Source organism: Myotis nattereri (assembly GCF_964212035.1).
Source record: "Myotis nattereri genome assembly, chromosome: 19".
Lineage (NCBI taxonomy): Eukaryota > Metazoa > Chordata > Mammalia > Chiroptera > Vespertilionidae > Myotis > Myotis nattereri.
The window spans coordinates 14,184,965-14,210,345 of record NC_138095.1 but is presented as its reverse complement, the minus strand read 5'-3'; the positions used below and the strand labels follow the sequence as shown (position 1 = coordinate 14,210,345).

Sequence of the window (25,381 nt, the reverse complement as noted above, 5' to 3'; positions counted from 1 at the left end):
CCTCCCACCCGCGTCCTCAGGCCTCCAGACCAAGCCCTAAGCGGTGGCTGGCCACGCTGGGGACCCGCACACCCTGGCCAACCCGGGCCGCCACGCCCTCGGGCCCGCGCCCCCAGCCCGCTCCGGCCAAGGCCGCCATCCCCGCGGCCGCCTGTAGGGGCCGCCGCCTCTTCAGAAATGCGCCGCCTTTGTCTGGGGCCGCGCGGCGCCGGTGCACCGGGCGTGCGGAGCGCCTCCTGCGGCCCAGCTTGCGCCCCTCGTCTGGGCGCCGCCCGCCCTGCAGCCCCGCGCCGCCCGCGCCCCCGCCCCGCCCCGGCCCGCGCCCAGGTGAGCGCCCCGCCCGCCGCGAGGCCCCGCCCCCGCCCCGCCCCGCCCGGGCCGGGCCGGCGTGGGTACCGGGTGGGTTCCTCGCGCGTCAGACCACATGATCCCATAAAACATTCATCCGCTCCGGATCCGCGCCGCCGCCGCCGCCGCCCTCGCCCTCCGCTCCGCGGCGCCGCCAGTTCATCCGACTGGCGGAGCGGAGCGCGCCCAGCCTCGTCCCGCGGCCGGGCCGGGGCCGGGCCGGAGCGGCGGCGCCTGGATGCGGACCCGGCCGCGGGGAGACGGGCGCCGGCCCCGAAGCGACTTTCGGTCCCCGACGCGCCCCGCCCGACCCCGACGATGAAGAAGGCGCCCGGCGGAGGTGAGTGCTGCGCCGCGCGCGAGCCGGCCGCTGGGTGGGGCGCTGGGTGCGGGAAGTGGGGGGTCCCAGAGCTGCAGGGCCGGCTGGTCCCCGCTGCCCAGGCCAGCGGCAGGGTCACCGGCGGCGGGGAGGGCCACCGCAGTGGTGCGCCGACTGGGGCCGCGGGTGCCCGGCCCCGGGAGGGCGGAGCCCGCGGCAGCAGGAAAAGTTGCTGCTTCCCGGGAAAGTTGGAGGCGGCGGCGGAGGTAGAGGCGGCGGCTCGGGGTGGCCTCTGAAGCCGGGGCCGGGGTGGAGGCTGCCGACTGGAAGCAAGGGCGCGGTCCAGCCTTGGAGCATCCCGGCCACGAAGGGGTTAATGACCATGTGTGCAGAAACGTGGTACCTAGCAGGGCTGGGGGCATCAACCGCCTCCACCCTTGCCCCCCTGGACTCAACTCAGGACCTCTCCCGTCTCTGGGGTCAGGCCTCAGCGGCATGAATGGGGGTGTTGGCAACAGCAGAGGGGTGGGGTGCGGGGTTAGCCCTGCGCTGCCCCTCCAGGGTTCCAGTCATGAGAGGAAGCAGCCAAGCCCTCATATCCGCAGCCTAAGGGCCCCTGCGGGTTGGGCCGAGGGGCTCACAGTGCCTCATCCCTGGAAGCCCTCATGGGACCCCTCCCCCTACCTGGTATGAAGTCCTGAGAGTGGGGGCTGGGGACCCGACTGCATGCTCTGCCGGAAGAGTGCTCCCCTGGCACCCCCACGGGCTGCCCTGCTGATGTCCACAATGCCGCAGGCTGCACACACGTTTTCTTACACGTGCACGTGTCTACAAGGGCTGCACCCTTGCATACCGCGTGTGCACACACATGCCAGGCTGCCCCAGTGTGCACGTGCACACATGCTAGGGATGCATCCCGGCATCATCGCCCCCGGCTGCATGCCCAAGGCCACACACACATGTCCATAGCATGCTTGCTGTGATCTCCATGCTTAGCACATGCTGGCGCCCCCCAGCAGGACCCACTCCTGTGCCTACATGCACGTGTTAAGGGGGAGGCTCTGGGCAGCTGGAGCTCACAGATAGAGGAGGCGAGAAACCGCCTACAGGATCCTGGTCCCACTCTGTCCGCCAGCCCCCTGTCCCCAGAGTCTCCCCTCCACAGCCCCTCAGGCCTGTTTGTGTATGTGTAACTGGGCATGCGTGTGAACATGTGTGTCTGCACACATGACCGTATGTGCCTGTGGACACATCAGCTTGCGCCTTTTTTCCTTCCGGGTGTAGGTGCTCCTGTGTGCCTGGGTGGGCTGTGGCCGGGTTCTGCCCAAATCTGCAGCAGAGGCCTTGGGAATGTGCGCTGGGAGCTAGTTCGGTGCCCCGACCCAGGGTGTGAGGTGCAAGGGCTCCCGGACACTCCTCCTTTTCCCCCATGACAGGGGGGTGGTGGCCGATGGGGGCTGGGACCCACCTGGGCAGGGAAGGCCCATTTCAAATCTGGAGGTCAACACAGGGACAAATTGGCCAGACGCCCCGGCAAGCTCAGCAGTGACTGCTGCTCAGCTCGGCGGGGTGCAGGTCTGTGCCCTCCCCATGGCTGACCCAGGGTGACCTGAGGAAGCCTTTGCCCCCAGTGCCTCGGTCTCTCCATGGTGAGGTGTCACCGACCTCGGGTATGGTGTGGGGCCCCCCAGTGCCTCGGTCTCTCCATGGTATGGTGTGGGGCTCTGAGATAAGGGTGTTGGTGACTCCCTCTCGCTGTGGGAAGGAGGACTCCAGGCCGAGGCCCAGAGAGGCAGAGGCACAGCGCCAGCTCCCCTGCCAACGTCAGTGTCCTCGTCTGTAGAATGGGGACAAGCCAGTCATTCTTATAAGGTGTGTGAGGGTGGGTCCCATGATGGGACAGGCAGTGAGGCTGGCCACGCCCCTTTGTCTCAGCCTGTCTTTCCATCTGTGCGGAAGAAACAGGCTCCCACTCGAGGACCGAGACAGGCGATGGCTCCTGGCTCCTGAGTGTGGGATGGCAGGACAGCAACGGCCTGGATTTGGGTCCTGGCTCAGCCACCCGCTGGGGGCTGTGACCTTGAGTGTGACAGTTCCCCACTCCGTGCCCTCAGTCTCCTCATTTGTGACATGGGCCAGCGATCAGGCTTCCCTCAGTGGTTGCTGGGGGCACTTTAAGGCCGAGGCCCCCACTGAGTTCTGACTGCAGGTCTCTTACCTTCAAAATACCCGAAAGACCACCATCCCACCCCCGTCAGCCATTCCCATGTAGGGAAGTCCTCTGGAACTCCCGCACTGCCAACAGGGCCCCTCCCTCCTGCCCATTTACGGAGGGGGGAAATAAAGGCCCCTGAAAGGCAAGGGGAATTGGAGAGGGGAACATGGGCAGGTGGGGGAGCAGGGAGGGAGAGGACACCTACATTATTTCCCACGCTGGCGCTGCCCCTCACTAGCAGGAAGCCTGCAGAACCCCGGTGCCTCTGTTTCTCTCTATGAAAGAGTCATGGGCAGCCGGGGTCCTGTCGTCGGGACTGGCCCTCTCCCTGTGGTCCCGGAGGAGAGGAACGGAGAGGCTCAGGGAAGACAGCCTGGCCCAGGGGGTCTGCACAAGCAGGAGGGCTTGTGGCTCGTGGGCTGTGCCGGGCTCTGGAAGTTCTGTTGTTCCAGGAGGCGGAGGGCAGGCCAGGGCCTGTGCTGTGCCTCTCCCACCGTTTCTGACTCCCGTGCATCTTCCCTCTGCTGGCCCCCGGCCGGAAACTCCTGCTCACCCACAGGCAGCGCAGGCCCCTCCTTTGCTCCCTGCCCGGGCCTTGAATTCATGGCTTCATAGCTTAGACATTTCTGGCAGCTGGTACAGCACCAGGAGGGTCCTGGCTGGTGGAGCGGAAGGAATCCACCCCCCCAGGGATGAGATCCCTGCTCTCCTGGGCCTGTTGCCAGAAAGTCTCCACGGAGCCTCAGTCTGTGCATCTGGAAAGGGGTCAGGAACACAATGCAAGAAGGTGTTCCGTGATGAATGAGTGAGTTTATTGAATGAGTGAATGGTGTGTGAGGGAACCAGTGTGTCAGTGAGTGTGGGGTTCTGTTGTGGGGGTCCTGAAGGCCTTTGACTGTGCCTGGTCAGTATCTTTCATGTGCCCCATCCCCAGCCTGGTAGGCCCTGACCAATGACTCCGTCACCCCCATGGCTGCCTGACCCTCTGTGGCCACCCAGGGCCGGGGCCTCAAGGTCCATAGGATGCTGCCTGGCCACCCCACCCACCGCTGACCTCTCAGGGCCCAGCCTCTGCATCCTCTGCACCCCTCCGTGTCCCCTGCCCTGTGGCCTGCCTTCTTCTGCACCTTTGAACAGCCCAATCCCAGACACTGTTTGCTCATTCAGATCCCCCACACATGCTCTCATTCAGTTATGCATTCATTTTTTTCATTCATTCGTTCGTTCCTGGACTGTCAGACCCTACTCGGAGCCAGGCCGTTAAAGGGATATGACCTTGGGCCTCCTGAGTTTATTGGACTAAATTCTTTGAAGGGCAGGTGGTCACAGAGCCGCAAATGGAGGCTTAGCCAGAGGACAGCATGCTGTCCACACCCCTGCATCTTCCGGCACCATCCCTGGAGTGCGTGGGCCTGCCAGGTCCCACCATACGGGTGTTTTGTGCTGCAGTTTCTTCTTTTGTCGCTGTATTTTAAACACTTTGCACATTGGGACTATTCCTGTGCATCATGGGTTTAGTGGTGTGTGCAGAGTCCCTTCCTGAGGATGCGCCATTATTTCTATGAACCTGCACTGGCCTCTCATGCTGCCCGTGGTTGTGGGGCTGGGCATGGGAGGTACACGCCACACATGGAGGCCCCATGAGGTCCCCGGAGGTGTGGTCACATACCCCCTCTCTGGATCCCAACCCCTCCCAACCTTTCCAGGGCGGATTCTGCGTTTTTCTCTGGGAGTGAGGGAATATGCTTCCATGCTGATCAGGATTCCAGCCCTGGCACTTCCAGCCACCTCTCTCCTGGCCCCTTCCCGTAGCCTCTACCTTCACCCTGCAGCTGTCCTGACAGCCCTGTCTCCATGTGGGCCTGCAGCTCTGCCCTCCTGCGGGAGAATGGAGGAGGAGCCATCAGGCACCCTCCCACAACCTCGTGCCCCCACCAGACACACACACACACACACACACACACACACACACACACACAGGAAGGACAGCCAGGTCTCGGTGGTGTATCTGAAAGGCAGGGCAGCGGGCAGGCCTGCCAGAGGAATGGTGGGGAGGTACTGCCTGGGCAGAAACTAGGTGGGCCCGGCAGGCGGAACTGGGCCGATGGGGACATGGGGAGCGTGGGTAGAGGGGCTGGGGTGTCAGGAGCTGGCCCGGCTTGGTTCAGGCAGCCCACCCGATGCCCTGGGGATGCCCCTCAGCCCTCCGGTCAGCACCCGGCCTTCCTACCTGGCTGCCACAGATCCTGCTGCGTGGAATTGAAGTTCCAAGGCATGTTGGTGGGGATCGAACAAGGGTTTCGTAGTCAAGCAGATTTGGGACAGCTGGGTTAAGTGGTCAAGGAGCTGACGGAGCTCCTTGTACCAGAGGGGGTCTCAGGGCTTCGGGTTTGCCAGTAGGGTGGGACCCCTGTGCAGCACGCTTCAGGGCCTGCTGTGCCCACAAACTTGTTTTGGGAAAAGGTGACTGAGGTACCTGGGAAGGACTGGGAAAGGGACCTTCCGGTGCTGGGAATGGGCGGGCCATCCTGCACAAACCCCGTGGCCACGCACCTGGGGGGTGGAGGGACTGCGCTTCTCCTGGCAGCATGAGGCAATGTGCAAATTTAACCTTTGGGTTTATGACTCTATTTCTTCGCAGCAAATGTCACGGGAAATGTCAGGCTGAGGCTGAAGCTGGTAAGGGGCCCATCGAGGAAGCGGGTGGAGTGCCGAGGGGCTCAGGCCAAGGTGGGGCTCTGGGACACTCACCTCCTCCCAGGAGCCCTCCTGGATTGTCCCTCGCTTGCCTGAGCCCAGCATCATGTCCTCAGTCTGCCCCAGCCAGCCACTGTGACCTTGTTGAGGTGTTGCCTTTATTCGCCTGCTGCCAGGGCCCAGATGGGGCAGGCTCAGGGACCTGCCAGCGATCTCCCCTCCAAGTCTGGGCAGCTGTTGGATCAGCCTGTGCAGTGTCAGCTTGCTGTGTGACCTTGGGCAGCACCCATCCTCTCCTGGTCACCAGAGGCCTCATTCGTAATCCAGGGCTGCTGACCGACTCAGTGCCTTTGTGGGTGGGAAAACACTCCAAATCCCAGGCATGTCGGGTCCCGGGCTCTGGAGGAAGTGGGGAAGGGCTGTGTAATGACCAGCGGGGGTGGCTGGCTGGCTGGTGGCATCCTGTGGCAGCTCCAGGCACACAGTAGGTCCATCCAACCTAAGTGAGGACCGGGGCATAGGGAGCCAGGACTGTGTGGAGGAGGAACTGTGCTTACAGTTCTCTTTGCACTCATGCTGCTGGGGGAGGGGCGGCCCCTTCTCCTGCCTGGTCCTTGGACAGGTGTGGGCTGGGCAGCAGGAGGGTTAGCCACCTACCCCTGGGGTATGGCCTCCAGCCCAGAACCACCTCCCATCCCCAAAGATGTGGCCCGAAGCAGAATTCCAGAGAAAGGCCAGGAGAGCTGTGGGGCTCAAGGTCACCCAGGAAGCTCTGCACCTGCCTCCACAGAGCACCCCAGCCAGGAACCTGGAGTGGTCCTCGTGCCCACCCCACTCATCCCAGAGCCTGCCAAGTTCCTTCCCCCCTGCTCTCTGCTGTCCACATCCCTCCCTCTGCCCTGGGAGGCCTCCCTGCTCTCCCAGGACACATCCAGACCCAGCCCTTGTCCTCAGAGAGCACAGAGCTGGCTGGTCCTGCCCCTGCCCAGCTACCGGGGCTTCCCGAGGGATGAGGCCATGTGAGACGTGGCCGGTTAGCCTGGCAGGGACAGGGCTGGTAGGTCTCCCTGGGAGCCAAGGCCAAGATCCCTAGGCCAACTGAAAAGGCAACAGGACTGTCACTGTCCCTCTGGCGCAGTGAGCATCCCCTACCCCAACACACGGTGGCCTTCCCCACATGGCAGGGTCTGATGTGTGGCCTGGAAGGAACCGCCACCCCCCCCCCCACCATCATCCCCGGGGGAGGGCTCTTCCCATCCTTGGTGGGATTAGCCAGGGTGCACGCTCAGGGTGGTGGCTGGGGAGAGCCCCGAGGTCACTCACTTCTCCCTCCATCCTCTTGGCAAGTGCTTTCCAGCATTATGTTCAGGCCAGCCCTGTGCCAGGCAGCAGAATCCTAGATTCTTGAGACACCTTCCACCCTAAAGGTCCCCCGGTTCCAAGGAGACACCCCAAAGCCCACAAGGTCCGCAGAGGAGAAACGTACTCTGTGGGTGCAGGCAGGGTGGTGAGGACTCTGAGGCCTGGGCCCCCACTGGACCCCCCAAGTCACACTGGCCCTGGGTCTTGAAGAGGTGCTGGATGCCCAGCCACAGTGGCTCAGTGGTTGAGTGTTGACCTATGAACCAGGAGGCCACGGTTCCATTCCAGGTCAGGGCACATGCCCAGGTTGCAGGCTCGATCCCCAGTAGGGAGAGCAGGAGGCAGCTAATCAATGATTCTCTCTCATCATTGATGTGTCTATATCTCTCTCCCTTCTCTTTTAATTTATATATATATATATATACATACATACACACACACACACATATATATATAGTGCTGGAGCTGCTGGCTGAGGGGGAGGGGACCGTGGAGGGAGCAGAAGCTCGAAGACTCTGGGACAGCCCACTGCATGGGGCTGGGTGCTGAGGCCTCTGGGTGGGCCCAGGCTGGCCCTAGAGGAGGAGGGAGATGGGGGTCAGGTGAAGAGCCTGTGGGGGCCAAGAGAAAAGCAGAGGGGGGGGCGGGGCTAGGGCTCTTGGGCCAGTGGATGCGGTGGAGCTGCTCCCACCCAGCCTCAGCAGGAAGCCAGGCCGCTGCTCCGCGTGCTCCCGGCTGAGTGACACGTGGCTTCGCACCCCAGCGTGTCCAGGCCGTGTTTCATCTCCCTGCCTCAGCCCCAATTTATGTCAGGCAGAGGCTGACGCGGGGACAGGTGTGACAAGTGTTTGGCTTCCTGTTTGAAAATTGGCAAGAGAAAAACTCTCCCCATAAAAATATTCTATCTACATACCTCCTGGATGTCACCGAGAGGCCCCGTTATGGCCCAGACAGATGGTGGCCCTAATGGACTCCATTCTTCACCTGCTGCCTGAGCCTAGCCTGGCTCCTGGGGTGGCCTGAGGTGGGTGGTGGCAGTGTGTGTGTGTGTGTGTGTGTGTGTGTGTGTGTGGCAGTGTCCCCACTGAGCCGTGTCCCCGCACCTCCAGATCACAGGAAGCCTGAATAGGCATGCCCATCCTCTTCAGTGCCAAGGGGCCCAGGCGTGGGGATTAGGGAGGGAGGGGCTTCAGCCCCAGGTGGCCCACTGTGTTCACTGTCCCCACATTGCCCTGAGGCCCAGGCGGGGTCAAGACCCCCGGCATTTCACTCATGCAGGACCCCTCGGGCCAGACTGTGGTGTGGGAGGGGTTCTGGGGAGGAGAGCCCGTCAGGGTGTGTGTCTGAGAACAGAGGGGGCATCCCTGAGGGTGCTACCTCCGCAAAGGCGAGGCCCAGTGCTCCTGCCTGCCAGGGCCTGGGTAAGGCTGGCTTAGGCACCAGCGTGCCCTTTCTCACTGTGACTTGACCTCCCCTCAGTCAGATGGGGACCGTGGTCCGCTGGGGGCGACATGAGGCACCTTTTGGATGCTCCCGTAGGGTGGGCGGGCTGGGCATTTCCTGTGCACTCACTGTGCGCCTGCTCCCGGGAGCTGTGTGGTCTCTTGTGTCCCCTGGGAGGTGGGTCTCATTATCTCCACTCTCCAGGAGAGGAAATGGTTGGGAGACCTGCCTGAGGCCCCACTAAGGCAGAGCCCTGGTCAGGGATCCAGGCACTGGGCTTTTGGGAGGGATCGTGCTGCTCTCGGATAGCCTCACCCACCTTTTCCAGGGCAGGGCTGCCCCGTCCAGTTCAGCACACACGACCAAATAGAACAAACTAAAAATACTTCCGATGTTACCGGTTTGTGTACATTACAGGAAATCTGGAGAAATACAGCAGAATTTTAAGAAAGGAGTTATGTTAATCAGCTCAGGTTATTATAACAAAATACCACAGACAGGGTGGCTTAAGAACAGACATTTCTTCTCACAGTTCTGGAGGCTGGAAGTCTGAGACCAGGTGCAGCAAGGTCAGGTTCTGGTGAGGGCTCTCTAACTGACTTGCAGACAGCCACCTTCTTGCTGGATCTCACATGGAGAGAATGAAAACCAGCTCTCCTGCATCTCTTCTTAGAAGGACTCATCCCATTACGGGATCCCACCTCAGGACCTCATTAAATCGAATCACCCAGTGCCCCATGGATTCTCCTGGCCTGGACATCCCCAGGGAATGCTGTCTGCACAACCTTGAAACTTGCCCGTAGTGGTGGGCTTTTCTTGCATTCATGTGAGAAGCATTTATGGAGTTCCCACTGTGTGCTGGTCACCAGCTGTGGTACTGCCCCATGAAGCCCTTAGGAGCAACTGATAGAAGCAGACAGCGCCAGCACCTGTTAAATGGATCAGTAAGGTGTGGGGTGAAGGGGGCTCCCTGGTAGTGGACGGAGGTGGGGGTGTTTGGGACCCTGGGGTGGTTCACCAAAGTTCCCCCACCCCTGGGGATTTTGTTAGGTTCTCAGGTCCAACCTCCCATTTCACAGATGACAGGCCTGAGAGGCCAAGGTCGCTGGTGGTATCTGAGCTTTGCTGGGTATAGTGGCTGGGTTCGGGGTGCCCCAGCCTCATGGGTCTGCTGCAGCCCTAGGGTTGTGGGGGAGGCAGCTGGGGAGGAGCTGAAGGGGGTGGGTAGGCGAGGTCTGGCTTCCTGTGGGCCTGACCTGGGAGGGAGGCAGCTGGCTGCCTGCCCAGTGGGTTGCAGGGTTTTAACCAGAAGAGGTGCTGAGGCCTGGGCCAACGGCACTGCCCTGAGCAGGCTGGGTCTGCCAGGGGCACTGGGCGGGGAACCAGGTCTGTCTGACCTGCACCTGGGCTTATGCCTGGAACCCTCCTGCATTGAGCTAGAGGAGGAAGGAATGGGGAATGCAGATGGGGGCAGGGTGTTGTGTAACCATTAGGAACGTTTTGGGGGGGAAAGGCCAATGCCTTTTCAGGCTTAATAAAGTCAAGCCATGGCCTACACGGGGCAGGGGGTATGGGAGGTCAGCTGGGTCCTCTGTGGGGTGAAAGGTGAAGCTGCTCTGGCCCTCAGGGTTCCATGGGGGAATGAATGGAATATGACCTGCAGATGCATCCCCCAATCCCTGATGGCCCAGCCATGGCTGCCAATGCCTGTGGTGGTCCCAGCAAGGCCTTGGGCTTTGGGGGCTCCTCCCCCAGCCTGATCCTTGGTTCCCCGGGACATCTGTGCCCTGGGTGTGATGGGGTCGTCCAGGCTTCTTTTGGAGCTTCCGGCAGGTGTGGGGGTGGGGAGAGACCATGCTGGGGTACCTGCACTGACCTCTTACTTGTCCCCAGGGCAAATGCTGAGAAAATGAGGCCATCCTGCCTGGCTCCGCCCCTAGGGCAGCCGACCCCCTTCTGCAGCCTGGAGCGCCAGGCGCACCAGCCTCAGGAAGTAGCCGAAATACACTGACCTGTTTTCCAGGAGGCAGCGGCGCCTTCTTCTCCCACCCTCGATGGTGAGAAGCCGCCAACCATTTCCATCCCAAATTGATTTCAAATAAGGAAGAGTTATCACATACCATCATATGGGAATAATTTATCACTTGTTAATAAAAGAGCAATTACTTATTCACGTCGCCCCTGCCTGTGCGCTGTGGGTTCAGTTGCAGAGACATGATTAGGACCCTCACAGAAGCCAAAGGAAGCTTGTTTGTGCTCCGCCACGGCCACGGAGAACCCTCCCCTGGGCCTGAGGGTCCTCAGTTTGGGGTTGGGGGCTCAGATCTATGAGATGGGAGCAGGGCAGAGGTGAGGAGAGGTCAGGGGGAGTGGCGGCAGGACTGTGGAAGGCCCAAGCACACAGATGGACTTTCAGGCTGGAAGCTGTCCCTTTAAATGTCTGGATCTCAGAGGCTTCTGGAGCCAAGAGCCTGATCATCCCCGGGAACGCGGAGAGGGGGTGGGGAGCGGGGGAGGCGAACTCGGCCACCCTTGGCTGAGCAGGGGCTGAAGAGGAGCATGTGGGGCCTCATCCCTGCACCAGACACCAGGCCACGCCCTGCTGGAGCCCTCAGCCCCACTTTCCCCTGCACCTGGGAGACGCCTACTTCTGACCCACGTTCACCTCCACCTTCGGCAGACATGCTTGATTTTCTCCTTTTTATTTATCCCTGCCTCTGAGATTTCAGTGCAGCCTTTTTTAGAAAGACAACACTGTGGTCAACGATATCTCGCTCAAAGTTAAAACCTGCGCCCAGCCCTCAGAGGCTGGTCTGGAAAATCGGTTTGCATTCCTGGAAGGCAGCCACTGTTGCCTCATTCTTCATTGTTCCCAGTGGTTACCTTCACATTGCCACGGCTCCTTCCCCAGCTCCCTCTTCCTTAGCACACTCCCCAGGGCGGCTGTCTTGCTACCTTCAGTTAATTCATAACCAGTGTTCCCAAGCTCAGGTCACATCAGTAAATGCTCTTCGCGACTCTTGTGTGGCCTTTTGTTTTTCCTGGAGTTTACAGTTGACTTTGTATTTTTTTTCCTCTTGTCCCATCTGCCACTCCCCTGTGCTCACTCTTCACGTCGGGCATTCTCTTGGGCCTCTGGTTTTACCGCAAGGAGGTCTCGCCCCAGGCTTTTGTCCTGCTGTCCCCACCTGGACCAAGGAGCTATGGACCCCTCACAGCTCCCAGGACTTCCCTTCATCACCCAATGTTTCTTGGGCCCCGTGTTTTCCTCCTTCGGGGTTTATGTCCTATTTTAGCGAAAGCACATCCCCCACTAGCTCTCTAAGGAAGGCACAATGAAGAATCATTCTATTAGTCCTCAGTGTTAGCAATCAGTTCAAGCTGCCTTGGCCTGGTCCAGAATTCCACGTAGAAAACAGTTCCTCCTCGCAGTTTTAAAGCCATAGCAATGAACAGATGGGCGCCCAGTGTGCTGTGGAGAAACCTGGTGCCAGGTAGCTTTTAGTCTGGGTGCCTCGGGCCTCCCGAGGCCTCAGATCGCGCTGTGAATGTCATTTGTTGTGCTAGGCACTTGCCCGGTGGAGGACCAGGTCTTGGGCTCTGGGAGATTTTCTGGTATTATTTCTTTGGTAACTTTTTTCTATTTTCTGTTTTCTGTTTCTGAAACTCCCCATGTACAGATGTTGGACCTGTATATCTGTCTTCGGAATATCATCATTTCCCCCCCCGCCTCTTTCTCATTCACTTTTCTTTTTGTAGGACTTCCTTGACCTTGTTTTCTAACACTTCTATTGATTTTTTATTTTATTTTAGCAATTCTATTTTTAACTTCCAGGCACTCTTCCTGTTTTCCGATGGCTCCTTGTTCGTGGCACCCTGTTCTTGTTTTAAATCCTCTTCTATCCCTACAAGGACACTGATTAGATTTCCCGAACTTGTATCTGTTCTCCGAACTGTCTCGGCGTCCTAGAGCCATTTTCCCCCTTGTCTCCATTGGTGCCTTTTCCAAACTCCTTGTTTCCTGGCCACACCTACTAGGGAAGCACTAAAGGGGACCGGATGCTCTGCTGAGACTGGCAGGGTTTGGGCCACCAGGCAGGAGCCCCAGTAGGGGCGCCCCTTTCTCTGGGTGTTTCTTCAGGGGAGCAGCCCGTCACCTGTTCCTTGCGCCTCTCAGCGTGTATCCCGTCCCCATCATCGTGGCTCAGGGATGAACAGGTCTCCCACACGGGTGGTGGGTGGGTGGGTGGGGAGGGGGAGCCCCGAGTGTGCCAGGGTTGCCTGAGAAGCAGCAGCAACCTGACTCAGTGCTAAGGGCAGACAGGACTCTCTCATGAGGGAGCGCTCCAGGCCTGTCTGCGAGTCTGTTCTCTCTTCTGGGGCTGAGCTTGGTGGAGTCGGGGAAGTGGCTCTAGGCACTGCTTGCAGCTGAGCCTGGCTGCTGCGCCCTCTCCCACCCTGACACCGCCTCTCCTGGCTGGAGCAGGGCCGCCAGGCCAGGCTGGAGCCGCCTTGAGACAAGCAGACAATCAGCAAGGCTCCGGGTGCCACCCCTGGAGCTGGGCCTCACTTCCCTGGGCTCCTCACCTGAGACAGGCTTGACCGGGTCGGATTAGCAGAGGCCCACACCAGGCTTTGGGGAGACAGAACTCTCTGGCCACAGAGCTGGGCCCCTGGTGTGGGTGCTTAGTGGGGTTTCCAGGCTGGAGGCATCTTGGGGCCCCAGGGTGGCAGGGGCTGGCCCATCATCATCCTCATGTCATTGGCAGGCAGCAGACTCAGTGTGGGCCAGCAGCTTCCCCAGCCACTTGGGGAGGGGGTGCATGGAGCCCAAAGCTCAGACCCCAGGGCCCCCACCTCAGCAGCCCAGGGAACAGAAAGTTTTGGCTGAGGACAAGGCCCTGTGGGGGTCAGGAGCCCAGAGCATGCCGGTCCACTGCAGGGGTGGCGGTCAGCTGCCCCTTCCTGCTGGGTGGGTCTCTGGGAGTCAGGGCCTGCTCTGGGCTCCTGGGACTGTGGGGTGGAGCCCGGGACCCTGACCTCACTGGTTCTCTGTGCTCACCCCACCTCTCTGAGCCTCAGAGCCCTTGTCTGAGGCGTGGGGTTGACAGTCACCCCCTCACTGTGCTGTGGGATGAGGGAAGTCTGCACCTGGGGCCATTCCCAGGGAGGCCAAGGATCCCATTTCTCCCCTTCCTCCCCTTCCTTCCTGTTCCCCTCCCCCCTGGTGGTGGGTGATGTGTGAGGCTGGGGCTGGGACAGAGGACTGACAGGAGACAGACTTGTCCCAGAGGCCCCTTGCGGCATCAAGGCACTGGTGCTGGAATGGGGTGTCCCCGGCCACTGTGCTGCTCAGGGGTATCTGGTGGCCGCCAGCACTGGCCCACCCACTACTCACTCACCCCTGGAGCTCCCTGTCCTCGCGTGAGGCTGGCTGCATTCCTAGGGGCCCCGGGTCAGCTCCTGGCTCCCTGTGACCCCAGGGCCTCGCACGTGGCTGATGTGATGGCGAGGAGGACTGTGGGCCTGCAGTGTTCACTGTCCTTTAAGATTCTGGTCCGCAGGGTGGGTCGGGAAGCCCGGTCACAAGGGGACCCCACACCCTGGTGCCTCTCTTCTTTCCTAATCTGAGTCGTCCCATCTTTGTTCTTAAAGGGAAAGATCCCATCAAGCTGGGCCAGACCCCTGACGTCCTGGGAACTGACCAGCTGCTTCCCCTCTTCCCAGCCCAAGTGGACAGGGTAATGCTAGTTGGTCAGCGAGCCACCCTCAGGGCAACCTGGCTGCGGACTCCCTAGAGGAGGGCACATTATCCTGGGGTGGCGGGATTGGTGTGGCGGGGCTGTGGCCCCAGAGCCCCCTGCCCCCCAAAACTACCTCCCCATAGACACGTCTCCCTGAAGCGTCACCCTCCTCCTCCCCAGCAGGGTGTGGGGATTGGTGCCTCCTCCCGGTGCCTCCTCCTGGTGCCCGGTGCCCGGAGCCATCCTCCCTCTCTCCTCACAGACACTCTGGTTCTGTCTGTGTTCTAACTTGTCCTCTCCCGCGCGTTCGATGGCCAGCCCTCCCACGGCCTCTTTAGCCAAATACTTGTTTTTCTTTTGACCTGCGGGCCGTTTCAGGTTCACCTCCTCCCCTCACCACCCTCCAGCCCCATGAGATGCTGCCAGGCCCTGTCCATCCCTGCCGTGTGGCCTCGGCCAGACAGTGGCCTTCTCTGACCCTCAGTCTCCTTTTCGTTGGGTGGGGGTTTGAGTGACTCCGTGAGGCCGTGGTGAAGGTGAAGGTGATGGCAGCGGCCCTCACCTTCTGCAGGCGCTTGCCACGCTTCCATCACAAGCCAGGTGGGCACACTATTTCTCTAAATGGCCAAGTACTAAATAATTACAGCTGCGTGGGCTGCACGGCGTGTCGGACCACTCCACTCCGCTGGGCAGCTCTAAAGCAGCCACAGGAAGCACACAGGTGGGACTGCCCGCCCACAACACGTTATTTGCCACGATAGGCAGCAGCTGGCGGGCTGGTTTGCTGGATGCCACAGCGGTTCTCAGCCTGTGGGTCGCAACCCCTTTGGCGGTCGAACGACCCTTTCACAGGGGTCGCCTAACACCATCCTGCATATCAGATATTTACATGACGATTCATAACTGTAGCAACATGACAGTTATGAAGTAGCAACGAAAATAATTTTATGGTTGGGTCACAACATGAGGAACTGTATTTAAAGGGCCAGAGGGTTGAGAACCACTGGGATAGAAGATTCGAGGGCCCATTGACTCTGACAAGGGCTGCAGTGTGGCCACCTGAACGCGGTGGTCGCCTGGCCTTGGCTGGTGGTGACTCCAATGGGAGAATCTCAGGCTGTGAAGGTCATTCTCTGCCTCGAAGCCCTCATTCCCTGGAAAGCACCCCACCCCTGACGTCACCAGTCCGCACGGGGCTTCTCCATGGGCTCCACGGGGCTGCTCCCACCTGTGCAAACCCCAGCTCAGTCTCAGAGCCCCTGAGCCCCCTGCTCCATGTCCGTGAGAGCTCGGCTGTTCTGGGACAGCTCGGAAGGGCTGCAGTCCAGCCGCTCCACCCAGACTGGGGCTGATCTCAGACCGCTGAGAGGCAAGAGGAGCTGACCCCAGAGGGCAATGCGACAAGGGCCTCCCAAGATCTGCACTTGTCTTTTCATAGCAGAATAAATCCTGCTCGAGCAGAGGCCGCCTGCCTGCCTGCCTTGTTGGTGATGTTTGACAAGTGCTGAGGGCTCGAGAGCATGTGGGGATATGCCCTCCGGTCTTCTCCTCCACCAGCCTTCTCCTGCTTCCTGGGAGGGGCTCCAGGTTAGCCCCGCCTCGTCACAGCAACCCCTCTGCTGTCCGCTGCCCCTGGGCCCTGACCCACCCGGGCCTCGGCAACAGAAGGCCCAAGAGTGCACTCCTATTGTGTACTCCTATGGCACACACCCCAAGTATGCGGTCCTATAGCGTGAACCCCGAGTGTGTGTTCCTACAGCATGCACCCCAATGATGCCTTCCTATAGCATGTGCCCGAATAGGTACCCTAAGTGTGCATTCATGTAGCGTGCACTCCGAGTGTGCTTTCCTACTGTGTGCAGCCTGACTGTGTGCTCCTGCACTTTGCCCTCACAAGATTGTGCACTCTGGGCCTCACAAGGTTGGTCAGCTTTGTGTAGGTGGCAGATGCAGGGTCCTGGGAAGAGGAGGGATGGGTGGATGGGGGAGGAGGGCAGGACCCAGCATTGTTGGCCCTGGCGATGGGAAGGAGTCAGGGCGAGCAGCTGGGAGTGGGGGCAAGTGTGTAGCAAGGCAGATCACAGGCCCTAGCACCAGGAGTGCCCCTTTCCTGAGGCCTCCCCCCGCCCCCCCCAGGGGCATGTCAGCCACCGGCTGGTTTACCGTTAGTGTTCTCTGGGGTCTCAATCCTCTGATGACTGTTGGAATCAATTAGCCAAGAAACTGATGAGCTGGTTGTGGAAACAGAACTCTCCAGGTAATTAGCAGCAGGTGTGTGTTGGTGGCCTGATAGCGTGGAAGGGATGCTGGCCAAGTCCCTGGGGTGGACGGATCTTCAGCTGGCAGAGCCCCAAGATGCTAGTATCCCCAGCCCCTAGCGTGGGGCTCCCTGGAGCGCGGGCCATGGGAGGTGGGCAGGTGGAGACCTGTGGGCTGGACAGGGCAAGATTCCAGAGCCTTCCAGGCCAGCAGGCCAGCCTTGTCCCAGTCTCCAGGCCAAGGATCCTGATCATCAGACCGTCTGCCTGGACCCTGACCCTGGCAGTGGGCCCGAGGCCTCCTCCCCTGGCATCCTCTGACATCTGGAGCCAGCTCAAGGTTCTGCTACACCTTAAATCCCCCACGTGGCACATGCCTCAGGTCAGGGTGACTGCCTGCGCTCATCCTACTCCTGGATCACACTGTCACAAGTCAGGGTCTCATCCTGGTCTCAGGCCACAGTGCCCAGCACAGCACCTGGTGCGTTTGGCCGAGTGGGTGAAGGTTGAGTGAGTGAGTGAGTGAGTGAGTGAGTGAGGCCCCAGTCACAGGGCGTTCCCTCCGGCCTCCACCTCTCAGGTGGGCCAGGCCCCTCCCCTGCCAACCTCAGTTTCCTTGACTTGAGAGGGGCCTTGGGCTGCCCTCCCAGGTGTGGTACTGGCTGGAAATTTTGAGGGAGAATAGAGCTTGGGTTTGAGGTGAGGATGATGCGTAAGGTGGGGGGTAGGGGAGCTTTAACTCTTCACTGCCCAGCGAGGTCTCTCATGGGCCCGGCGCCATGACCTTGGGAATGCTCCTAGCCCTGGGGCTGTGAGCAAGCGGCTTTCCCCCACCCAAACTCGTTTTCTCAACTGTAAAATAGGTAAATAAGCTAGACCTCTCGGAGAGTTAGCAGACAGATGGGCCCAGCCTGGGCCTGGCCTGCTGGCCCTGGGTCCACCTGTGCCCAAGTGCATTCAGGAGGCCGGTCTTGCCAGCTCTGCCTGAGTCTCAGTGGGACAGCGGGCAGGCTCTGCCTCAGTTTCCTCCATTGCACACAGCTTGGCCAGAAACTGACCAGCCCTGCATCCAGCACCCTCCTGCCATGGCGGTGACTTGGCCCATACGGACCAGGCCCACTCCTGCAGCCACTGCCCTGAGAAGATCAATAAGGGCACAGCAGGCAACAGGGGTGTCAGCCACACCCCTTCCAGGGTGGGCTGCCCCCCACTGGAGCTGCTGCCACTCTCCTCCCCCCGGCACCTGGAGTCGGGGAAAGGCCTGGCAAGTGCAATGAGCATGCACGCTGCCCATGCACATGCCTGCGGGCCCCAGGACGGGCGGAGGGTGGGTAGCGAGTGTGAGAAGCGAGCGAAGACTGAGTTGGGGACAGATGGAAGGCAGAGGATTGGTTGGTGGAGGGCTGGCACAGGGCAGGAGTGCGAGCACAGCGCTGCCCTGACCCTCCGCGGCATGTGGACACCACCGGCTCCACCCCCGACCGGAGCTATTTCTGGCCTAGTGTGCTGAGCGATGGCCTCCTGTTCTGCCTGGTAACTGCGGTCTGTGCCGTGACCCTTCACGGATGGCTCTGGTGCTCGAGAGGGTCCTGAGTTGACTGATGTCCTGGCTGTGCTCTAGCTGTCCAGCCCCTCTACAGCCTACTGACCCCAGCCTCCCGTGCAGGGGGTGGGGGGTGGGGTGGGGGGAGCAGGTAACAGCTCAGAGCCTTCCTAGAAATGTCTCCTCACAGCCACCAATGACACAGGGGGGAGCCAGGTGCCCTGGCACCTGTCCACGTCCTCACAGCCCGGGCCCCACTCCTGCGGAGGTCACACAGCGGCCACTCTTAAGGCTTGGGATGGACGCACTGTAGCTCCTTCACTTGCCCACCTTTCCTCAGCGGTTCTCAGCCTGTGGGTCGCGACCCCTTTGGCGGTCGAACGACCCTTTCACAGGGGTCGCCTAAGACCATCCTGCATATCAGATATTTACATGACAATTCATAGCAGTAGCAACATGACAGTTATGAAGTAGCAACGAAAATAATTTTATGGTTGGGTCGCAACATGAGGAACTGTATTTAAAGGGCCAGAGGGTTGAGAACCGCTGTAGACTTTCTCTAGGTCTTAACTACTTGCTGCCTCTGTTTCCTAATCTGTGAAATGGGCTCATGATACTGAAAAGAAAACTGATTCTTATGCAGCTCTGACTTACACCTTTTATACCAGCTGCTGGACCTTCATAACAGCCCTTGAGGTGGGAGTTTCTGCCACCCCATTGCAGTGTGGAAGCATTGAAACGGCGGGGGGGGGGGTGCGGGGATGCGGGGGGCACTGAACCCATGTTCTGGGACTCCAAGGCCACCAGCCCTGGGCTCTCTCTGTAGCCTCACTGGGTGGGGGCAGAGGCATCCCCATGGGACCTCAGGGGAGCTGCACCCCTGTGTACCTCAGCCCAGGCTGCGGGGCCCTGGAGTTGCGGGGACCAGGATACACACCAGAGCCCCCTGGCTGGCCATCCTACTCCTGAGCTGCTGATCTCAGCAGCCACCTGCCCACTGCCTGCTGCCCTGTGGCTGGTGGTGAGTCCCCGGATTTTCCTACCCCTCCTGGCTCCCCTCCCTTTCCCTCCCTATTCCTCCTCTTTCCACCTCCCTCCTCTCCCCTCCCTGTACCTCTCCAGGTTCCCTGTCCCCCTGTCCCAACATGAAGGGGAACCTTTGCTGAGCAGGTGCCGTACCAGGGTGAACTGTGCAGGCGTCCTGCAGGGCCACGCCCAGGCCTGATGCCTCCCAGGCTCTGGGGCCGTTGGATCCATGGCCTCCTCAGCTGTCATTCCAGCTCCAGTTTGGTTACCCTGACAGAAGGGGTCCTATCTAGAATCCGGTCACTGTCTGACCCCTGCCCCAGGCAGGAGTGGCCAGTCCTCCCCCAACCATGCCCTGTGCCCACTGCTTCTGGGCCAGACCTGGGCTAAGGCAGGAGCCGCCCCACGTGGAGGGCGCTGCGCTGAGGTCTGAGGAAAGAGAATAGGCTTGAGGGATGGCGGGAGAGGGATGGTTTGGGTTTGCACGTAGCTCAGGGGGCCTGGAGGCCTGAGGGACTGGTTTGGGTTTGTGGGTGGCTCAGGGGGCCTGGCAGCCCGGTGTGGGGTCATGACGGCCACAGGGGCTTTGGAGGGGCGTGTTGTGATCTGGTTTCCTGTGTGCGCCGTGGTTCCTGTGTGCGCCGTGGTTCCCGTGTGTGTGAGCCAGAGCGCAGCGGGGCTGTTCTCTCACCACACGTGCCTGGAGGGACACTGGCACTGGGTGCTCACTGAGGACCAGGACCCAGTGAGGCTGGCACAAATGGGAGGTGAGGCTGAGGGCAGGCAGGCGACCAGGCTGCAGCCGGTGGGCAGGTGGGACAGGGTGCAGCCTGGGGCCTCTGATGGGCAGATGGGACCAGCGAGAGGGCAGACCTAGAGGCCAGAAAGGCCTGGCGCAGGGGGCTGCAGAGGCCGGGGAAGATGGAGGACAGGATGGAGGGAGAGGCTGAGGGGACAGGGGGAAGGATGGGATGGGGGGACAGGAGGCGGATGGGATGGGGAGGCCTTCTCGGGGTGGCAGTCCACCGTGGGTGTGGGAGGGGTCGGGTGAGTGACTGGGTCCAGCCCCTGGGGTGGGGTCAGGAGATGCCCTCCCATTTCCCCGGCTTGGTCTCCGGTATCCCCCCACCCCCTGCTGGGAAGATGAACCCACACTGCAAAGTTGGGTTTGATTATCTCATAAAAAGATGCCCCCTTATGCTTGCTCAGCAGAGGGGTTGCCATGGAGACCAGCGGGCAGGCCCCAAGGGGGGCCGGGTTGGAGCCAATTACTGTAGCTGCTGCGAGGAGAGAGCCCACCACCCGCTCCGGCGCTGACAGCAGGGTCTGTGCAGAAGGACTGAGCCTCAGAAGTTGGTTTCTGGAAAGCAATTGGCTCAGCGAGAATGGAGCCGCGTCTTTGTGCCTGATGCCCGCTTCCTGGCAGGGCTGGGCCACTTGGCCGCTCTGCCAACCACTCCCAGGGCGGGGCAGCCAAGCCCGGGAACCTTGCTCAGAGCATTCTTAGAGCGGATATAGCCCCAAGCTCAAGTCTCCTGGGGGCCCAGATGGGCGAGGGCTGGAGGCCAGAGCGGCCGGCCCCCATGCTGGGGAGGTCAGCTAAACCTGACCCCAACCAAGTTCACAAACCATAGCTGCAGGCCTGGGAGCCACGACACTGGGCAGGTGATGTGGCAGGCGTGGTCATGACGGGTGGCTGGTGACAGAGCGGGTCGGCGTGCTGCCTGGTCTGTGGCGTGTGCGGCTGGCACATGGCACGGTCACCATGAGGCCTGCCCTCGGTGCTGAGGGGGGTGCAGAGCCTGGCCCGGTCGGTGAGTACCTGCACCCCCCTCCCCCCACCCAGGTCTTGCTCTTCCACCGAGGTCTCAGAAACAGGAAGTGTGTTTTCCTAGCACAGTTACATCCCGTGACAGCAGGTGAGATGCTGGTGGGAGCTGGCATCACGAGGCCTGACTTCCCCAGGAGGCTCTGCGAGGAGAGCCGGAGGGGGTGTCAGCTGTGCAAATAGACAACAGTCAGGGTGCCCCTCCGCCTTCCGCCCATGGCCAGCCAGGAGGGGTGCCCAGGGCTTGGGGTGGGGGTGGGGTCCTGGGTCAGGCCTGCTTCTTTGGATCCCCAGCCTGAGGCTACCAGGTCCCCAGCAGCTGACAGGGGACAGAGGAGGTCCCCCGACTGTGGGGAGGGGGCATCCAGGACCTGGGGACCAGAGTCCAGGAGGGCACATCCCTGGTGACCACTGTACATGCCAGTTGGCTGAGGCTCTGAGCTTCAGGTGAGCGTCTGGACCAGCCCAGGCAGAGAGGACCCAGCAGGGGTGGGGGGCCCCAAGGTCATGGTTCGGGGTGGGGGAAGCTAGCCTATGGTCCTCTCTTTCCTCCCTCCTGGCTCCAGCCCCAGCACTTAGCCCTGCTCATGTCTGCAGAATCCTGTGCTTAGCTAGCTGCCAAGGAAGGTGTTCGCTGTCAGTGCAGGTGTTAGCTGATAACTCACATGTTAGCTGATAAGCCCTAACCCTCCCAGGGGGGTCCCATTTTAATAGACTCACTCCTGAAGGCAGAGAGGACCTTCAGCATTCAAAGAGGGGAGCTCTGATGGCGAGATGATAGGCACTGCGCTTAGCTGGCGAGACCAGGGCTGGATGCATTGCCTCTGGAGGGGTCTCCTGCCTAGTGTAGGTCACTGGTGAGGCCCCAGGTGTGTCTGGCCCCTCAATGGGGGAGGAAGAATGGGGGTGTAGCCCCCTGGGGCTGGAGTAGATCTCGCTGAGCATGTGTCTGGGCAGGAGGGTTGAGGGCAGTTGGGGTTGTGCAAGGATTGTTGGGCTGGGAAGGAGTGAGCTGCTCACCTGGGGAGGAGATCAGGCAGCAGATGAGGCTGAGAGAGGAGACTGCAGGTATTCCACGCCAAGGCAGGAAGCTCTCCAAGCCGCTGTGAGTGTTGAGGAGGGAGCAGCCTGCCTGGAGGGGGCTCGCCCTTCTGAGCCCTGGACCCACCTGCCCTCAGGCGTCCAGCCACCGGATCCTGTGATAGGGTTGCTGGGACCCAGTTGGTGGAACCCCGGCCCCTGCAGGAGGACCGCTGGGGGCTCCGCCAGGTGCCTGCCGTTTCCTCATTAAGCACAGCTCCCTGTGGCGGGAGGCCTCCTCCGAATTGGGGCAGCCCTGGGCCTCAGTGTCTCTAGGAGCCTGGGCGGGGCACAGAGTCTGAGCCACAGCCCTGACCCTCCTGTAGCCAAAGAGGACCCAGCAGCGGACTGCCTGGCAGGCCTGAGCATGAGCCTCAGCTCAGGGCTCCTCGGAAGGACTCTGCCAGTCCGGCCCTCGAGTGTTTGCCAGAGCCTGTCCCCCAGCCTGGCCTGTGGCCTGTGGGGCAGGGGACAGGGCTGGGACCCACAGGGACAGCAAGAAAGCCCAGGGACTGCATTTGCTGGAGCCCGAGATGGTATCTGCAGGGGCGTGTCCATCTTGGGAGGCCTGCAAGGGGGCCCCAGTCAGGACCTGGCTAACCCCAAGGCGGCATGTGAGGGCCTGTGGCGGAGGGACCTGGTGGCTTGGAGCCCTGGTGGCCTGGAGCTCTGGTGGCCTGGAGCCCTGGTGGCTTGGAGCCCTGGTGGCCTGGGGCCCTGGTGGCTTGGAGCCCTGGTGGCCTGGGGCCCTGGTGGCTTGGAGCCCTGGTGGCCTGGAGCCCTGGTGGCTTGGAGCCCTGGTGGTCTGGAGCCCTGGTGGCTTGGAGCCCTGGTGGCCTGGGGCCCTGGTGGCTTGGAGCCCTGGTGGCCTGGAGCCCTGGTGGCTTGGAGCCCTGGTGGCCTGGGGCCCTGGTGGCCTGGAGCCCTGGTGGCTTGGAGCCCTGGTGGTCTGGAGCCCTGGTGGCCTGGAGCTCTGGTGGCTTGGACTCAGTGCCGTCAGCAGGGACTCAGCCAAGCCGGGCAGGGTCCCAAACAGGGAGTCGCTGATGTGCCTCCGGCCAGATGTTGCCTGGAGGCTGTCAGCGGATGGCACATGCTTGTGGAGCACATTGCTGACCGAGGTTGGAATACTGGCCTCCAGCTCCGAGGCCTTAGCCTCTTCCAGGGAACGTATGATCCCCTAGTCCAGTGGTCGGCAAACTCGTTAGTCAACAGAGCCAAATATCAACAGTACGACGATTGAAATTTCTTTTGAGAGCCAAATTTTTTAAACGTAAACTATATAGGTAGGTACATTGTTATTCACTTAATTAGGGGACTCCTAAGGCTTAGGAAGAGCCACACTCAAGGGGCCAAAGAGCCGCATGTGGCTCGTGAGCCGCAGTTTGCCAACCACTGACCTAGCAGGTTCCACGTGACAGGTACAGCAGGAAACCTGAGTTCCCCGAGGTGACAGCATGTCCTGGGGCAGCCTGGCTCCTGCACAATCCCTACCCACACAGGGCTCCCTGCCAGCTAACCGCCCTCTCCTCTGCCCACAGGGAGCCGGCTGCTGGCCTGGGTGCTGTGGCTGCAGGTGTGGCGGGTGGCGGCTCCGTGCCCAGGAGCCTGCGTGTGCTACAACGAGCCCAAGGTGACAACAGGCTGCCCTCAGCAGGGCCTCCAGGCCGTGCCCGCCGACATCCCCGTGGCCAGCCAGCGCATCTTCCTGCATGGCAACCGCATCACACACGTGCCGGCCACCGCTTTTCGTGCCTGCCGCAACCTCACCATCTTGTGGCTGCACTCGAACGCACTGACCCACATCGACGCCACCGCCTTCGCCGGCCTGGCCCTCCTGGAGCAGCTGGACCTCAGCGACAACGCGCAGCTACGCGCCGTGGACCCCACCACCTTCCGCGGCCTGGGCCGCCTGCACACGCTGCACCTGGACCGCTGCGGCCTGCAGGAGCTGGGCCCCGGCCTGTTCCGTGGCCTGGCCGCCCTGCAGTACCTCTACCTGCAGGACAACGGGCTGCAGGCGCTGCCTGACGACGCCTTCCGAGACCTGGGCAACCTCACGCACCTCTTCCTGCATGGCAATCACATCCCCAGCGTGCCCGAGCGCGCCTTCCGCGGCCTGCACAGCCTCGACCGCCTCCTGCTGCACCAGAACCGAGTGGCCCGCGTGCACCCGCACGCCTTCCGCGACCTTGGCCGCCTCATGACGCTCTACCTGTTCGCCAACAACCTCTCGGCACTGCCCGCGGAGGCCCTGGCACCCCTGCGTGCCCTGCAGTACCTGCGGCTCAACGACAACCCCTGGGTGTGCGACTGCCGGGCGCGCCCGCTCTGGGCCTGGCTGCAGCAGTTCCGCGGCTCCTCATCCGAGCTGCCCTGCAGCCTGCCCCGCCGCCTGGCTGGTCGAGACCTCAAGCGCCTGGCGGCCACTGACCTAGAAGGCTGCGCCACGGCCTCCCGTGCTATCTGGACTGGCGGGCTGGCCGACGAGCAGCTGCTGGGGCTCCCCAAGTGCTGCCAGCCGGACGCCACGGACAAGGCCTCGGTGCTGGAGGCCGGTAGTCCGGCCTCGGCTGGCAATGCACTCAAGGGACGTGTGCCACCCGGTGACAGCCCTGCAGGCAACACCTCTGGCCCGAGGCACATCAACGACTCCCCCTTTGGGACCCTGCCTGGCTCGGCCGAGCCCCCCCTCATCGGACTGCGGCCCCAGGGCTCTGAGCCACCAGGCCCGCCCACCGTGGGGCCTCGCCGGAGGCCAGGCTGTTCCCGAAAGAACCGCACCCGCAGCCAGTGCCGGCTGGGCCAGGCGGGCAGCGGGGGCAGTGGCGCTGGAGATGCAGAGGGCTCAGGTGCCCTTCCCGGCCTCGCCTGCAGCCTCGCCCCCCTCGGCCTGGCGCTGGTGCTGTGGACCGTGCTCAGGCCCTGCTGACCAGCCCCCGACTGAGAGCAAGGCCTTCCTCAGTAGCCAGGTGTGTGTACATACGGGGTCCCCTCCATGCTGCCAGCCAGCACCGGGAGCCAGGCCCTCCCTGATGGACGCCTCCCACCCCACCCCCCATCTCCACTCCATCATGTTTACAGGGAGCAGCGGCAGTGTTTGTTCCAGAACACTGCCTCCCGCCGGCCCGCGATATACAGAAAAAATGCATTTTATTTTACTTGTGTAAAAATATTGGGCAATGTGGAATAAAGAGCTCTTTTTTAAGCTGTGGCCCCTCAGAGTGGGAGTGCTGCGGGCAGTGAGAGACGGGGAGGGCCCTGGAGGCGTAGTCCTGCCCTGGTCACAGCCACACAGACGCCCCAAGACGGAGGAGTTTCCATCCACACGAGGGGTGCAGCCTGGGCTGTGGGCTGCTCAGACCACCTCAGCCCAGCAGCCATGGTGACCACTAGAGACGCCTGGTGCCTTGGCCCACCCCCAGCCACGCTGAGCTGATAACAGCATTTAGGGGGAGGTGTGTGTCCAGCACACACCACACATCAGCCATGGGAGCTGGACGTGGCTGCCTTTGTGC

The 25,381-nt window shown here is 61.5% G+C and overlaps 2 protein-coding genes across 2 annotated transcripts in view; one reads left to right on the top strand and one right to left on the bottom strand.

Annotated features, from left to right (window-relative positions):
- Positions 1-1,460, bottom strand: part of PRODH (proline dehydrogenase 1) — a 42,027-nt gene extending 40,567 nt beyond the window's left edge. The window contains exon 1 of the transcript XR_013997227.1: positions 1,352-1,460. The gene's annotated coding sequence lies outside the window, so the exon portion shown is untranslated. The remainder of the gene's footprint in view (positions 1-1,351) is intronic.
- On the top strand, positions 464-25,077 carry RTN4R (reticulon 4 receptor). Its single transcript, XM_081113689.1, has 2 exons — positions 464-688; positions 23,405-25,077. Exons 1-2 carry the CDS (start codon positions 667-669, stop codon positions 24,793-24,795), a joined length of 1,413 nt encoding a protein of 470 aa, XP_080969815.1. The 5' UTR covers positions 464-666; the 3' UTR covers positions 24,796-25,077.
- Positions 25,078-25,381: the final 304 nt, after the last annotated feature.